This window comes from Macrobrachium nipponense, chromosome 8 (genome assembly GCF_015104395.2).
Source record: "Macrobrachium nipponense isolate FS-2020 chromosome 8, ASM1510439v2, whole genome shotgun sequence".
In the NCBI taxonomy this organism is placed as follows: domain Eukaryota; kingdom Metazoa; phylum Arthropoda; class Malacostraca; order Decapoda; family Palaemonidae; genus Macrobrachium; species Macrobrachium nipponense.
Window position 1 is genome coordinate 51,499,128 of NC_087203.1, and position 17,104 is coordinate 51,516,231.

The 17,104-nt window shown below is 36.1% G+C and overlaps 1 protein-coding gene across 1 annotated transcript in view; it reads right to left on the reverse strand.

Annotated features, from left to right (window-relative positions):
• The window catches only part of LOC135223098 (trichohyalin-like), a 16,487-nt gene extending 5,329 nt beyond the window's left edge, over positions 1–11,158 (reverse strand). The window contains exons 1-4 of the mRNA XM_064261603.1: positions 10,917–11,158; positions 6,891–7,141; positions 6,088–6,235; positions 1,856–2,020 (exon numbers count right to left, since the gene is read on the reverse strand). Of these exons, the coding sequence (XP_064117673.1) occupies positions 1,856–2,020; positions 6,088–6,170 (248 nt within the window). The 5' untranslated portion in view covers positions 6,171–6,235; positions 6,891–7,141; positions 10,917–11,158. The remainder of the gene's footprint in view (positions 1–1,855; positions 2,021–6,087; positions 6,236–6,890; positions 7,142–10,916) is intronic.
• Between the last annotated feature and the right edge of the window lie 5,946 nt (positions 11,159–17,104).

Consider the following 17,104-nt stretch of genomic DNA (forward strand, 5'->3'; position numbering starts at 1 on the left):
CCTCAGTGACTGTTTAGATCATGATTAGTGAATGTTTACCGAGATGCTTAGGGTTTAGTGAATGTTATTTAACGTTTATTGTGTAAGTATTCAGTGAATGTTTAGTTAGTCTTTAGGGTTTTAGCAGTTTTGTGAATGTTAATGAATGTTTAGTGTGTAAGGATCCAGTGAATGTGTAAGTATTCAGTGACTGTTATTGAGTCTTTAAGGTTTTAGTTAATGTTTTGTGAATGTTTAGTAGGTAAGTATTGAGTGAATGTTTATTGAGTGTTTAGTGAATATCTTGGGAATGTTAGTGTTTAGTGAATGTTTATTGTGTAAATTTTCAGTGAATGTTTAGTGAGCCTTTAGGGTTTTAGTGAATGTTAGTGAATGTTTTGTGTGCAAGTATTTGGTGAATGTTTAGTAAATGTCTTGTGAATGTTTAGTAAGTATTCAGTAAATGTTTAGTAATTATTTAGTGAATGTTTAGTTAGTGTTTGGTGAATGTTAGTGTTTAGTGAATATTTAGTGTGCAAGTATTCAGTGAATGTTTAGTGATTGTTTAGGCTTTAATGAATGTTTTGTGAATGTTTGTGTTTAGTTAATGTTTAGTAAGTATTCAGTGAATGTTTAGTGAGTGTTTAGTGAATGTCTTGTGAATGTTAGTGTTTAGTGAATATTTAGTGTGCTAGTGTTAATTGAGTGTTTAATGAGTGATGAGTGGATGTTCATTCACTGTTTAATGTTTGATGAGTGTTTAGGGATTTAATGAGAATTTAGGATTTAGTGAGTCTTTACTGTTTAATGAGTGTTTAGGTTTTAGTGAGTGTTTAGTGTATAGTGAGTGCTTAGTGAATGTTTAGTGTATAATGAGTGCTTAGTGATTGTTTAGTGTTTAATGAATGTTTAGGATTAAGTGAGTGTTCAGTGAATGTTTTCTGATTGTTTGTGGTATAGTGAGTATTTATTGAGTGTTTGGTGTTTTATGAGTGTTTAGTGAGGGTTTAGTTATTGAGTGTGAGTGTATGTTAAATGTGAGTGTTTAGCGAATATAAGTGTATAGAAAGTTTGTGTTTAGTGAATGTGAGTTATAGTATGTTGAAGCACATTGTGAAAGTTAGTGTTGTGAATGTGCATTACTGCTTAGTTAGTGCTTAGTGAAGGTAAGCTAAGAAAGTCTTGTAATTTACAGGAACCATTTATGCTAGACGCTTCTTAGATCCTGTTAAATTGAATCCAGCAATAATAATAATAATTAATATAATTATAATACCAGCAATAATAATATTAATAATTATAACAATAGGAAAAATTAAGTATAGTACTGTGAGCTGGACCGAGACCTTTCAATATGGCCGCTCGAGTCACACACTCGTCAGGGAGATCGCCACTCCAGTGATTGACGCAATGGTTCACACACCACCAACGCGGCATCCGCGCAGATTGAGTTTCCGCTTGCATCCTTATTCAGTGTAAATAAATCGTCAAATTCTCTATGGTCATTCTGAAATAAATGAAGAATCTGGGTTCATATTCTCTCAGTTTTGGAGACAGTCTTTTGAACATAACGTAAGGACGTTATTTCTTCCACTTCCATACCGGTAGAACTGAATGAACCGCTCGGAAACCGCCATAATGTGTACGGTCACCACTTTTTGCATCCGCGCGGATTCCGCCTCGTGTGAACGTGACGTACACGGCGCGTTTCCGAAACACGGACACCGTTCATGACTCTTGGTCCGAAAAGATATAATAAATCCTGGCTCAGGATGCAGGTTACCCTTAATTGTTCCCGGACTGCTGATTGATATACTCATGTAGTAGGTAGTACCTGTTTCGAATATTGAAATACAAGGCAAGACACCGTCCTTACCCATCCATGAATTTCGACAGAATTTGCGAATCGGCGAGAGAAACTGTGCTGATAGATCTGTGCTGAGGAAGAAGTCTGGGGCTCCACACACCGTTTGGGTCTCGCGGACTGTTTCCTCCCGCCGAGGAACCGACACCACCCACAGAAGAGCGCATCGACTGGCTTCTGTAATGAAACAGTGTTAAGGCGGAGTTTATGAGAATATCATGTACTATTGTATGTTGTAGTGTCGGAAACAAATAATATAATAATAATAATAAAGAAAAAGGTATTTTGTATAAAACTTAATTTCATACATTAGTTTGCAGAAATTTCTATTGGCGGAAAGTTATATACAGTGAATTTTAATAACACTAAAAAGCATGTCAGTACGACTTTCTAGTTGCGGCCGCAGCGAAGGACTCGTGGCAAGACGACCACTTCCACGAGTGACGTGCAGAGTAAAGGAAAGCACATCGTGAAAAGTACGGAGAATGAATTAGATATTTTTATCATTTAATAATTGTTTTCATCACACTATATTGTAGAGCAAAAAGGTCAATTCCACAGCGAGTTTTATCGTGCGTCATGATCAATAAGCGTAATTTTCCGCGTTTATTTTCTAAGAAAAATGACGTTTTCTTTTTCTTGTGGAATACAATAAGCATCTTTCTTCCTGTTTGTTTTTAAAAATTTACACGTTTTCTGTTTTTCCTCATCCAAATAACAGCAACTACAGGTTTTTGTGCTGTTCAAAACATTTATAACTTCTTCGGAAGCATAATCAGCTTTGCGACATAGTTGAAATATTTCTCTATTTTTGTCTACAATATAGATGTCATCTGGAGTTTTCTAAGTTTGATAAAAATGCTTTATTTTGATGCTCAAAGTTGTCTTTGTATAAAGTTTTTATGGAACGGAAACTATCGCCCATTTGAGGGCAGACTATGTATTTAAAAAGAGAGAAGGGAAGTATTGATTTAATGAAATTATCAATGTAACAACGAAAGCCAGTTTCAACACAATTTATAAGTCATTCATGAAAAGAGTAATTGGTTATGAACTTCTTGTGTATTACTGTAAGATGAGGACATCGTATCTTTTGGAGATTGAACAAAATAAAGATGGATACCTTCCCAAATGCGAACTCTGAGAGTTTTTATGGGCTTTTATCGAGAGATGAGGAGTTCAGCCCAAAAGAAAAATACAGTTTATTTTGAAGAAAAATACAGTTTATTTGAATGGAAAACTATTTGGGAATATGTTAACAGTAAATTTATTAATAGTTATGATAGAGAAAGTTTGTACAAAAATGTTCGTGAAATTCTGGCCACTAAAGATAGATTATATATGCTGAAAATATCAAATATGTAGTAAATTATGTGAAAACTGCAAAGAACCAGAAAATGCGATGCATTTAATTTATTTCTGTTAGTGTAGCAAGAAACTGGTTAATTGGTTTTGTGTAATATTAAAACAAAAAGTTTATTGAAAATTTTAAAATTGGATTTTGAAGCCCATTCAAAAAAGAACAGGAACACTGCCGTCATTTTAATTTGTGACTATGTTGTTAGTATCTGGTTAACCCACGAAGCAGGCATAAAAGATGTAAAAGATGGTACAAGGTTGTTTATAAAACCAAGGATACTAAACAATAGATATATAATGATAAAGTCATGTATGGGTAACTACAGAAAAATATTTACATTAAAATACATAGATTATTTGTAAGAAGTACAAGATAAGATTTTGGTACATTCTAGTAAATTTAAGTTAACTTGGATAATATGTAATTCTGTTAAAACTAAAATATTGCATATTTTCTCTAGTAAAAGATGAAAAAATATATAGATGTTATCTCCTGCATAACTGTCTCATTGGTCCGCAACAAAATTAAGTTTCATTAATTTTCTTTTTCTTTTTTTATGGCTGGCGACTTGATCATTACACTTGGCCAACATACTAGATGAGCGACTGGTGTTATGTAACTAACACCATAGAATAATGGTTAAATTTTCATTCGGTATTCATTATCTAGTAACAAAACTTAAATGCATTCTTGGTACAATTGCAGTAGATGTCACACCTTAGTGCATCCGTAAATGTCTGACGTAAATGTCAGAGCTAGTTTTATGACTGATAATAACAAATATAGGAAACACTCCCACGTAGAAAATGAACGACGCTTGACAACTGAACAGGATTCTTTGGCACAGATGTTCGATACGCCACGCCAGGTTTACCTACCACTGCCTGCATAGAACAAATGGACGAAAATGTTGGCAGAAATGATATTAGGGGAAATTCAGGTTCGAAAAATGTTTTTAGATTTCTGCGACAACTTCCATAAGGTAACTTGAAGTGCAAGAATGTGTAGATAACCTCATTTGCTTTTTGGCCAGAAATTGTTAAGATAGAGATGTGAATGCTAAGTGTAAAGTAATGAAATCTAACACACCTAGGCCTAGGAACAAAATATTGGCTTTGACAAAAGAAGGCAAATGTTTGCTAGTATGCCATCATTTTTTAAGTATTTAAGAAATAAAACAAATTATTTTGTATGAAAATCCAAATATTCCTCTTACAAATATAAAATAAATGTTTTCAACCTAATTTCATTGTCGCTACTCTTTGTAGACCTATGTTACACCAAGATGGTTTATAAGTAAGGTGGTTGCATCTGAAGCAAAGGAATTTTACTAGTCGGCATCTCCTGCCTGCCTAGGGCTGTGCTTTGATAGCAAGCTTGTTGTAATTGCAATTGTAATTTAATTGAAATGTAATTAATTACACATTTTTAAGGTAATTGTAGTAATTGCAATTTGTTATTTTTATTTAATATCAATTTTAGTTGTAATTGCAATTTATTAATAGGACTGGTAATTATAATTGTAACTGTAATTGACATAAAGCATAATGAAATTACTCCAAGCCTGACAGACGGAAATTCGTCTGCTCAGTGGATGGAGAAGTCATACTACAGATATGACGTCACTTACGGAAATATTTCTCAGACAGCAATGAAAATTTACAAATTTCTTCTTGTTTTTCAGATTTTTGTAGCACAAGACACCATAATTTAGATATGTTAAAATGTCAACATAGTTAAAAAGACCGCCTTTCTGTTTTGGCTGCTGAAAGACGACGAGCATGGTATAAATGGGGAGGACCTTAGTGATGTCACTATAGCTAGCCAATCAGGACAAAGAAAAACTGTTCAATTACAGCGTGTTTTTTATTGTTTTTTATTCTTTACTCATTGTCAGTATTAGTTTCAGGAATATAACAAAAAATCTGAACTTTCCTTTAAGCTTTTATTAAAGCGAAAAAAAAAAAAAAACAGGTAAAAAGCATATTTTGGTTTGTGCTACCATAGCGCTCTATGGGGATGACACTGCCTCTTCCTTTAGATACCTTGTGTTACACCAGGTGGTTATTGTTTTGCACCGACACTCTAATGGTTGCATCGCAAACGCTCACCTCACGGCTCACACGTTGATATCAGTGGGCACATTCTATTTTTGTATATACATATTTACATTTTTTCTGTGTTGAGGTGTAAAAGCAATCAAAGGACTATTTCAAATTTAATGCTTGCTTTGGAAGCAATATTAATTTTGTGACAATTTTTCCCATTTTTTATTTAACATTTGGACTGAAGTTGGATGACGATTTGGTTTTGGTTTGTTTGTTTGTTTGTATTGTGTTTTTACATTGCATGGAACCAGTGGTTATTCAGCAACGGGACCAACAGTTTTATGTGACTTCCAAACCACGTCGAGAGTGAACTTCTATCACCAGAAATACACATCTCTCACATCTAGCAGAATGCCCGAGAATCGAACTCGCGGCCGCTAAGGTAGCACGCCAACACCATACCGACCATGCCACTGAGGCGCTTGACTAATTTCAGACAAAACACTTATGAAGCATTTGACTTCGTCTTGGTCAAATGCATCAATGGTGTGTCAACGAAAGTTTTGAAAATGTTTCCAAAGTGTTTTGTCTGAAATTTGGCTACACATGACATTTTCTTACAGTTTTGAAATATATGACAGATTTCACTCTTATGAAACACATTATGGCTTTATTGTATGCAATAATCATGTTTTCGCATTGAAATAACAGATAAATATGGAGTATGTTAGGTTGCCAGTTAGTGAATTTTGAACGAAATCCTATGCAGTCATGCAGCATGAGTTCTAAACAGAGCTGTACATATCCTAATGTAACATTTTTTCCTCAAAAATTACCTTGCAAGTCCTGAAGTGAGTCTTGAGATCCTGTAAGTGGCTCCCGAAGATGCTAGAGATGAACTGGCACTCTGAGGACGCATAAAATCCAGGCTGGAAGGTCCAGTGCGCAGTCGTAATCCTGGTCCTCTATCTGCTTTTGTGCCAGCTGATAAGGACAGCAAGTGAGAGAGGGGGACAAAATTACATTTCCTTACGTCTTAAAAACTATCTGCTGTCTGTTATTCAACTGGAGCTCCTTGTTTTTTCTTTTTTTTCAGTTATATTCTATTGGTAACCTGCTCTTACATAGTAACTTATTATTGTAATTATTTTGCGGGCGATTTTGGTCTTTTGGAACTTAATTAAGGTAGACATTCATGGTCAGTGAGCTAACAAGATTCCTTTTGACTTTAACCTTGTTAAATATGAAATGAACAACTTTAATTTACCCACAAACTCGAAGAAAGACCTCTCCTTATTGTGCACGGAGAAGGAATTTTCATCATGTGTAACGTTATCCTGACTTAGCGTTATGTTCAAGGAAAGTATGCTGTTAAGATAGGTGAGTGACTCAGCACGTAGAGTCATATGAAAATGGTAACTCCTTCATGTCACAAATGGAAATATCTGTTGCTGAAAGAATGTCTCCTGGCAACAAAATTAATTGTACTCTTTCCTCCCTCATCATGACACGCGTTTTCTGTAGAAAATCACTTTTGAAGGTTTAATGTTTGTTTTATGGGTATAGTGGTAAATACTATGCTTCATTGAACTCTCGGGCAGCGGTGTACAGAGAATTCCCGGGACAAAGTCGGACCTACCTATCTCATCAAGGCTTCCGCTGAGGTTCTGTCTGGCCGGAGGCGGCGTACTGGAAGCAGGTCTGGCACTGGAAATGCGTCTACGACCTGGGAACCGTCGCTTAGCACTGGGTGTTCTCGGGCACGTTGTGGTGGGCGTTGGAGTTCGTCTGCGAGGAAGCCGTGGCGTCGAGGCTGGTGTGAGGGTAGTGGAGTCACTGCAAGGACTCCAGCGGCCAGCAACGAAAGCGGCAGGCAGTGTGGGGGCCAGTCTGCAAGATCACGTAGTTGTTGTTGGCATCATCGAAGTGATGTGTGTGATGATACTGGCAAGATTGGTTAAGAGAGGCTGTAATCATACCATTATTCAAGAGCAAAAACCACTAGCTTGGGGAACAAAATGACAATTTTTGCCCAGGCCCATAGAAGGAAAAGGAAGAAAGGGGGATGGGGTTGTTTAACTGCTAAGGAAGCAAAAGACCTGCAAGAAGGAAGAAAAGTCAAAATCGTCTTGTCCCTTTAATTGATTTTTTCTGACATTTCTCATGAGGCATTTCTTCACATTTATTTTTATCTACATTTCTTTAGACTTCTCGTTCGTTTTTCCCACAAGGCTTGTTCGACATAAACATGAACACATTTTCAATATCAATGTGCAATTAAGTGACACTTGGGATTGTGTTGCTGGAAATGGTGCTTTTTATGCTCTCATATCAAATCCTACTGGGAAGCAGAGCGTCGTTGGATTATTATTATGATTACTAGCTGTACCCGGCCACGGGTTGCTGTGGTTCAGTCTCCAACCATCACTGTCTCTTTCCCTCTTTCTTCTCACTAATACCAACTCTCTCTCTCTCTCTCTCTCTCTCTCTCTCTCTCTATCTCACTTTTTCCATCTTTCTCCTACCTAACACCCCCTCTCTCTCTCTCTCTCTTCTCTCTCTCTCTCTCTCTCTCTCTCTCTCTCTTTCTTTTACTCTCTCTCTCCTCAACAATACTGTCTCTCCTCTCTCTCACTAATAACACTGTTCTTTTCCTCTTTCTTCCTATCCTCTCTCTCTCTCTCTCTCTCTCTCTCTCTCTCTCGTCACATCAACTTTTGTCTCTCCTTTCTCTTCTTCACTAGTAACTAACTCTCTCTCTCCCTCTCTAAAACCCTCAGTCTTTTTTCCTCTTTCTTCCTCCTAACACCGCGTCTACTCTCTCTCACTTCCTCTCCCTCTCATTCTCTCTCTGTCAACCCCCTTCCCAAACTCCACCATCTTTGATGTCATTGATGTTTACCCTATTGTATTCTTTTCAAAATGATAAGTCGTATGCAGAAATTATGTATGATAAATTCATACAGTAACTAAGTCTACGGGCATAACCAGCCGCGTTTCACGAGCAGAACCAGCTCCGTTTCAGGGAATCCCTTTTCACCCCTACCTCCTTCGGAAAGGGGAGGGAGGTAGGATGAAACCCCATCATAAAAACAGGTGTATTGGAATCCTATGTTAAAATGTCAAAGCAAACGGTGAAGAACTTTCGGAGATTTAAGATTTTGAATAAACGAACATTTACATTTCTATTTATATAGATTATTATTATTATTTGCAGGGAGCAGACCTTCTTTGATAAATGGTTTTTTTTTTTAAATAATGGCAACTCTCAAGGAATTAATCTTATACAAGCTGGAAAAAAACAGCTACTAAAGAGAGCTGGAAAAGGGCTATTGAAAAAGAGCTGGAGGAGACCAGCCATTAAAGAGAGCTGGAAAGGAAGGAGCACCAATTAAAAAAATGGCTGGAAAAGGACGGTTATTAAAAGGAAAGTGGAAAAAGGCAGCTATTATAAGAGAGCTGGAAAAGACAGCTATTAAAAGAGCCTATAAAAGGCTGCTTTTTAAAAGAGTGCTGGAAAAAACCATCTATTAAATGAGAGCTGGAAAAAAGACAGCTATTAAAAGAGAGCTGAGAAAAGGCATCTATTAAAAGATAACTGGAAAAGGGAAGCTATTAGAGAGGACTGGAAAAGAGCAGCTATAACAAGAGAACTGGAAAAAGGCAGCTATAACAAGAAAGCTGGAAAGAGGCAGCTATTCAAAGAGATCTGGAAAAGGCGGCTATTACAAGAAAGCTGGATAAAAGCAGCCAATAAATGAGAACTGGAAAAGAACCACTATTAAAGCGAGCTGGAAAAAGGCAACTATTAAAAGATAGCTGGAAAAGGGTAGCTATTAAAGAAGCTGGAAAAAGCAATTATAGAAAAGAAGCTGGAAAAGAAAAACTATTAAAGAGAGCTGAAAAATGACATCCATGAAAACAGAGCTGGAAAAGAACAATTATGTAAAAGAACTGGAATAAGTCAGCTATAAAAAGAGAGCTGAAAAAGAACAGCTATTAAATAGAGATGAAAAAGAATAGTTTTTAAAGAGAGCTATTAAAATAGAGCTGTAAAAGGGCAGCTATTAAATGGGACCTGGGAAAGGGCAGATATTAAAAAAGAGCTTGAAATAGGCAGCTATTGAAGAGAGCTAGAAAAGGGTAGCTATTAAAAGAGAGCTGGAAAAGAACAATTATTAAATAAAAGGAGTCTGGGAAAGAATAGTTATTAAAGAGAGCGGCAAAAAGACAGCTATTAAAATAGAGCGGGGTTCCTGGAAGATTGGTACCTCCAGGAACCCCGCCCCGACATCCCAGAGCCCATCAAGCTTTTTTTACAAAGGGCGCTTTCACCGAAGGTATAAGGAGGACGAGCAAATCCCTCAAGATCATCATAGAGAGAAACGTCACCCCCACCAATCAGGACAAGACCATTAATTTAATAATATATTAGAAAACGAAGACAAGCAGCCTGGTGATGAGGAACAACCCAGCGGCCCCCGTGCAGGATCCCTTGAAGAAGACGAGCGTGGTCTACCGATACATGTGCCCCGTCCGAGGATGCCTCGACAAATACATCCGCATGACCACCATGCGATTCTCCAAGAGAATCTCCCGCCACGCCCAAGAGGGAGCCATTTATAATCACGCCAGGACTGCCCATAACGTAAGAATAAAAAGGACCGATATTGTACCTAATATCGAAATAACTGACCAAACCACCGATCCCCGACGTTTACGAATCCTGGAAGCCCTCCATATAGGAAAGGAGATACCTAACTTGAACATTATCCAAGAAACGTTTCTCCTCCCTACCACCGCCTGAAGATCAGCAGAGAACTACCACCCAAATATCCAGGAGCACCAGCGGGATGATAGGATTCCTGCCGCAGGTTAGACCCCTGACATTCATTCCCCGATACACTACTATAGCGCTCGCACGGCTGCATCCCTGCAACCATCGACGAGAGATCCCAGACTTCGTCCCAGACCGGCTCGACCAATGAGAACGCAGCTCTAGGATTCGAGCCGCTATAAACATCGGCATGCAGACACCATCTCTTCACTTCTACTGCTAACCAGCCAAGAGGATGACCTACGAGAAGTTTGAAACGTCGCCATAAGCCATAGCTATACCAGCAGTAATACCAGCTGAATACCAGAGACGACCCCTGCCTGACATTGACCTCTCTTACGGAATGATACCAACACCGGCGACGACCCCTACTTGATCTGAACCAGAGGAACGCCTTCCCATATCAGTATTCTGATAATACCAGTGTACTGATAATACCAGTCTTTGATTATTAAAGCTTGTTCTGAATAAAATACCACTTTCAGCATTATCCCTAATACGAATATTGGACAATTATTGCGAAGTATCGCTGATCCAGAAAAGCGAGTAATAAGAAAAATAGAAAAAAATAATATATAAGATTAATTCGCTGAATTCTGCCATTTTATACAACAGAATTTGTTTAAAAGAGGGTCTTCTTCCAAAATATTATGTTATTATTATTATTATTATTATTATTATTATTATTATTATTATTATTATTATTATTATTGTCCCGGGCAGCGTGCAGTATGTATGCCCTTTGCCTGACTGAATTGGAATGCCGATGCAATGACGTAAAATTCCACACATTTTGAAAGATTGAAATTTTGAACATCACATACCTACCTATAAGGGAGAATATTTTCATAAAGATCTTCCTGCGACCGTGAGGCAAATTCCCTGCGAATGTCATTTTCGTGGTGGCCAACCTCGCTGGCCTGTCTGTCACACTCGGCGGCAGAGTTGGCCGAGGGCGACCCCTCGTCGCTGTCGCTACCTGGCGGTTCGATGGTGCCCCCTTGCGGGATGATAACCCCTGCCGCCACGTCGCTGAAGGATAGCGCCACGGACACGCTGGAATCAGAACTCCTCCTGCGAACATGCAGTCCTATGATAGGGGGGGGAGGGAGGGAGAGGAGAAGGAAAAAAGGCTTCAGTCATGGATTTGTTTTTCCCTTTTTCCTTTTCGTTTTGTGTCGAGGAGAATAAAGACGGGGTAATGCAAGGAAGGGATTAGAAAGACCGATGAGAAGTGAGAGTAAAAGAATAAGATGGAAAGTAACGGGAATAATACTATAATTATAAGATTTTTATATCATGAAGTAAAAAGGGAACCTGATACTGACGCGTTCAATGATGTTTTACGTGGCTAGAAAAGATAAAGAGGGGAAATGATATGATCGACTGAATTTTTTGTTTTTACAAAATGCCAATATTTAACGAAGTAGAGACATGAACTGAAGAAAGAAAAGGCTACGAGGAACCAGGAAATAATGGCGAGGGAGATTAAAATGTAGTAAAGAAGAGTCGACTGATCGACTATAAAGATACAATATACTAAAATAAAATGAATTGGGCGGTAACTAAACAACACAGATAATAATGACCAACTGACTTGGTGGAGAGAGACACAGAGAGAGAGACTCGTATCGCTTCCGCTTTTTAAGAATAACCAAAGTAGAGATAGGAAAAAAGGTAGAAGGAAATAGGCCACAAGAGACAGATATTCAACAACAGTGTTTTAGATCTTTAAAGTTTAATTAAATGGCCTAAAATATGTACTATAACGAGAAAAAGACATGGCTTTTTAAAGCAAGAAATAGCTATGTATATAAAAACAATAATGAGCTCTGTTTTATACTAATTAAAAAATACTTATGACTCATCTACAAAATAAAGTAGAATTTACGATAATGTTAAAATAATAGACAAAAAGAGGAGTTACCTTCTTTTGAGGTTAATCTTTTTGAAGGTCTTCTTCATTCAATATGGGCAAAACACACAACTTCACAAACCAAAAATGTACAGAATGAATAGGCAGTCTACTATAGACAACAATTCCGTCCAGAGCACCTGATCTCTTTTTCAGCTGCTCATCATTTGCAAACATGATTCGACATTTGCGCTCCTAAGAGGAGTTAGGCTGCCTTACTTGGAGTGCAAATGCGCTCTTTTCTTTTCCATTGCTGAATAAGGAATGGGAAGGAACGGGAGTGATTACGTGACAGAAAAGAATGAATTTAGGCCGATTATTCACAATGACCGGATGAACTGCCATTGGCAGTTGCGCTGTTCGCCATGAATGTTGCGTTCAAGGAAAAACACATTTTGCAATACGAATCCTCATCTGGCTTCCAGTACTTTTATCGCAATGTCAGTGAATGAGTGAAAAATACATAAATAAGAATCGCATTTGCGCAAATGATTAAGCTAAATTAACTAAATCTTCATTGAAGTTTGTACTGGAAACATTTAAAAAGCTATCAGCAGCTTTTATTTGATATATGAGAAATTTCATGTAAAGACCAGAACGTATTAGACATTTGCATATATAAATAAAACATATGCATGTATATTATATATATATATATATATATATATATATATATATCATATACATATATATATATATATATATATATATATATATATATATATATATATATATATATATATATATATATATATATATATATAAGCGAATACCACAGGAAAATGATAGTCAGAAATCCAAGCGCTTTCGTCTTTACTAAGACATTGTCAAGGAGCGAATGAAATACAATTGGAGAGAAAGGTCTCAGTATACAACAAGATCAAGAATACCAGATTGTTAATTGTCAAAAGGGTAAAAATTAAGAGATAATCCAGGATTATCGGATATCACACGGTCACAAACCTAAACAGATTTGACCCTAACCGAAATTACAGAGTATCTTTACAGTCCAAAACATGTAAAAACTGAATATATTAATTTTGTTGCTTATATTTATCTACAACTTTTTCATTATGAAAGCATCAAGTTTAAATAAACCAAGACTTAAATTTAGAACATTTCTATTATTTGACTTGATGAAACAAGATTCAATGATATTCCTTTTAACTGAGTCATTACATGGGATTAAGGCTCTTGCTTGACTCCAGTTAATAGGATGATCTAAATCTCTCATATGTACGAATAATGCATTCGATATTTGCCCAGTTCTCACAGAATATTGGTGCTGTTTGAGACGTTGTGAAAGAGATTTACCGGTCTGTCCATAATAGACTTTATCACACTTTTTGCAAGGAATTTCATATATGCAGCCTGGAAGATCTTTAGGAGAATTTTTGATTACTAAACTCTTGGCATTAATATTACTGAAAACAACATTTATGTTAAAAAGCTTTAAAATTCTAGGAATATCTATAAACCTTTCATCATAGGGTAATTTTAGAATGTTATGCTTACTAAATTCAAGTTTGTCATTAGTTGAATAAAAAGTTTTTCTAGCTCTTTTACATGCCACATCTACAAAAGTCCTTGGGTAGTTAAGTTTCAATGCAATATCATAAATAGTTTCTGACTATCATTTTCCTGTGGTATTCGCTTATTTAATGAAGTCACGTGCATCTACTGTGATTTTTAAATATATATATATATATATATATATATATATATATATATATAATATATATATATATATATATATATATATTGATGTACTATGTATGTGTGTTTATGTGCCAGCATAACTCTGAAATGTATTGCATAATTTCAATCAAACTTCCTCTCTGGAAAAGAACACTGTGGGGTAAGACATACTAGCACCATAGGACACCAAAAGGGGTGGGGGTGGAACGGCCTCCTCTGAAATGGGGTGGGCTGGTTCTGCCTGTAGACTTAGTAACTAAATAAATCTACGGGTTTATCATGGATCATTTTGGTATACATACTATGACTCACAATCTAGAAAAGATTACTGTGGGGGTTAGACATCACTGGCACCAAAATTAAAAGGGTTGAAAGAGTGACTCATAGAAATATCCGAAAACAACATATATTAGTGTCTAATCCAAAGTTTTCAAAGTCCCTGAAATAAATCGAAACATTCCCAGTGTCCTTTAAGTCCATGTTCAGCCCCAATAAGAAGCAGGGGGTGACAAGGGGTGAAATATGAAATGTCAAAAAGGTTAAAAATGTTGGTCAAAGTAACTGAAGCAACTATCTTAACAGGAAAAGGAGACGGTGAAAATGTGTTTATCCAATGGAAACCACTCATTCCGACGGATCTCCCTTTTAACTTTAAGAGACTGCAATTTCCAGTAAACTAGCATCTCGATCACAGTTAACAAGGCACAAGGACAGTCATTTAAGTACTGTGTAGCAAATTTGGGATTGCCATATTCCTCCCATGGACAACTTTATGTTGCTTGTTCAAGGGTGGATTCACATAAGAATTTATTTATTCTTGCTCCTGATGGTAAAATTGAAAATGTTTATAATCAGGTTTTGTGTTATAGTAGTATTATAGTGAATTTGTGGAAGATTTTACTTTCTAATTTGTATACTTTTTAAATTTTTTTAAAAAACTTATAAGTAAAAATTCTTTTATGTTAATTATAAAAAGAGTTTAATCCCTTTCCTGTCTAATAGAAGGTTGGAATAAATGAAATATCCAGGTGTGTTCTACATATATATATACATATATATATATATATCATATATATATATATATATATATATATATATATCTGTATATATATATATATATATATATATATATATATATATATATATATGATATATATAATTATATATAATATATTTTATTTTATTATATCATATATATAATCATATATATATATATAATATAATATATGTAGATGTAGATATATAGTATATATATATTTATATATATATATATATAATATAATATTAGATATATATATATATAATATATACGTATATATATATATATAGAAAGATAATTATATATATATAATATTCCTATATATATATATATATATATTACCATTATATATCATATATACTCTATTATATCTGGAATATATATAGATATATATATATTATATAATATATATAATTATATATATATATATATATCATATATATATATATATATATATATATATATATATATATATATATATATATATATATATATATATATATATATATATATATATATATATATATATTATATATTATATATATATATATATATATATATATATATATATATATTGTTCAGAATGTAAGCCAGAACCAAAGCAAAATAACTAATTTTAGAAGAAAATTCAGACATTTTTTCAGTTGCCCCTCTTCACCAGGCTCCATTCTCTTTGAATATGTCTCATCCTTTCCAGTTGGCTGCCTTTGAAATGAATCCCCACAGGAATGCAGCAGGGCCCCGTGATTCAGACTTTGGGCATGGCTTACAGTGGAAGGAGAAAATGGATGACCTTGAGCAGAGTATGTTGGGAAGGGGAGAGTTGTAAGCAAGGTATAAACAGGAAACCAACCGATGATCTGTCTTAGAACATTGCCAGCTGCCAAGATATTTCACTCCTCTACCCCCTCGCTCTCCCTTCCATCTGGGGACCCCCGCGTGTTTATTTACATAGTGCCAACACCTGATCGGCAATTCGGAAGAAAACAAGATCAGAGATGCCCAGGTATTGTAATGGAGTAATTTCAAGTGCAGTCATTTACCATTCTTTGCCTCTTGTCTTTACTTCCTTTTCATTTTTCGAAGGTGACTTCCCCCTATTGGCTCAGCATAGCAGTCCCTATTTTTGGTTACTGTAATGCAGTCCCCCATCACTACCATTAGTGCTGTAAATCCTTCCCCTTGTAATGCTAGTGTAGTGATATTAAATCTAATTGGGATATTCCCGTCTAGATTAGCATCTGCTACATCGGAAAGCAATGTTGTTGTTTCATGCTAAAGATCCCCTTGGTTAATTAAACAACGCAGTATATAGACTTTGATGTGAATAAAATCTCTGTGGAGACACAAACATCTTGTCTAGTTGTGAGAGGAAATTTGAAATCTCTTGGAAGCAGTGCTAGGATTGTTCAGTAATCTACTGTGTGCAAACCTTATTTCTGTTCTTGGATCATTTCCCAGCCATGTGTCCCATTTGACCTGCAATCAACCCTTCCATTTAGTTTCTGGACCCATTCAAGCCACCATCACTAAATTACTCACATAATTTAGTGTAAATATAGTTGTTTTACATATTTCTTTTCCCTCCAATGATACCGGCCTTCAGCCATAGATTTTTTGTCATGTTTATGCTGTCTAGTAAGGCCTTTTAGGAGTGCCGAGAAGTCACTTCCACCGTTTTTCAGACACCGAGAACGAAAGATTATAATATGTTCTTACTTTATGCGTGTAGAGAGAAAACGTGTTATTTGTCAGGTCCAAGCTCACGCCTACTGCAGCTGTCGTGTGAAAAGAACCTCCGGCCCAGATGTGTGGAACCTACAATAAATCAGAACCCCATGCAGTTCGCTGCAGGCATTGCTTAAGGTTCTTTGCAGCGTCCCTTCGCCCCCTGGCTGCAACCTCTTTCATTCCTTTTCCCTTTCATGACTTTTTCGGTACCTCCATTCATATTATTTTTCTTTCATCTGACTTTCAACCCTCTCTAACAATTGTTTCACAGTGCAACTGTTTTGAGTTTTTCTTCCTGTTATGCCTCTCAGACCCCTTGCTGTCCATTTCTGCTTCAGCGCTGAATGGCCTCGTAGGTCCCAGCACTTTTCCTTTGGCCTAAATTCTATAACCCAGTGCTACAATAAGCGCCAGTGCCAAGGCTTGTGAGTAATATGCTTTTGCAGATCATGCAGCTGGATGAGGAACTTGGTGTCATGTGAAGACTTTTTCTCAGGAATTACGTGTTCAGTTGCTTTCAGTTAATAGATCTGTCATGACTCTTAATATATATGGAATTTTAAAAAGCACAGAATAGAACTGAATTCATGGCAAAGGCCAAGCGCTGGGACCTTTGAGGTCATTCTTCACTGA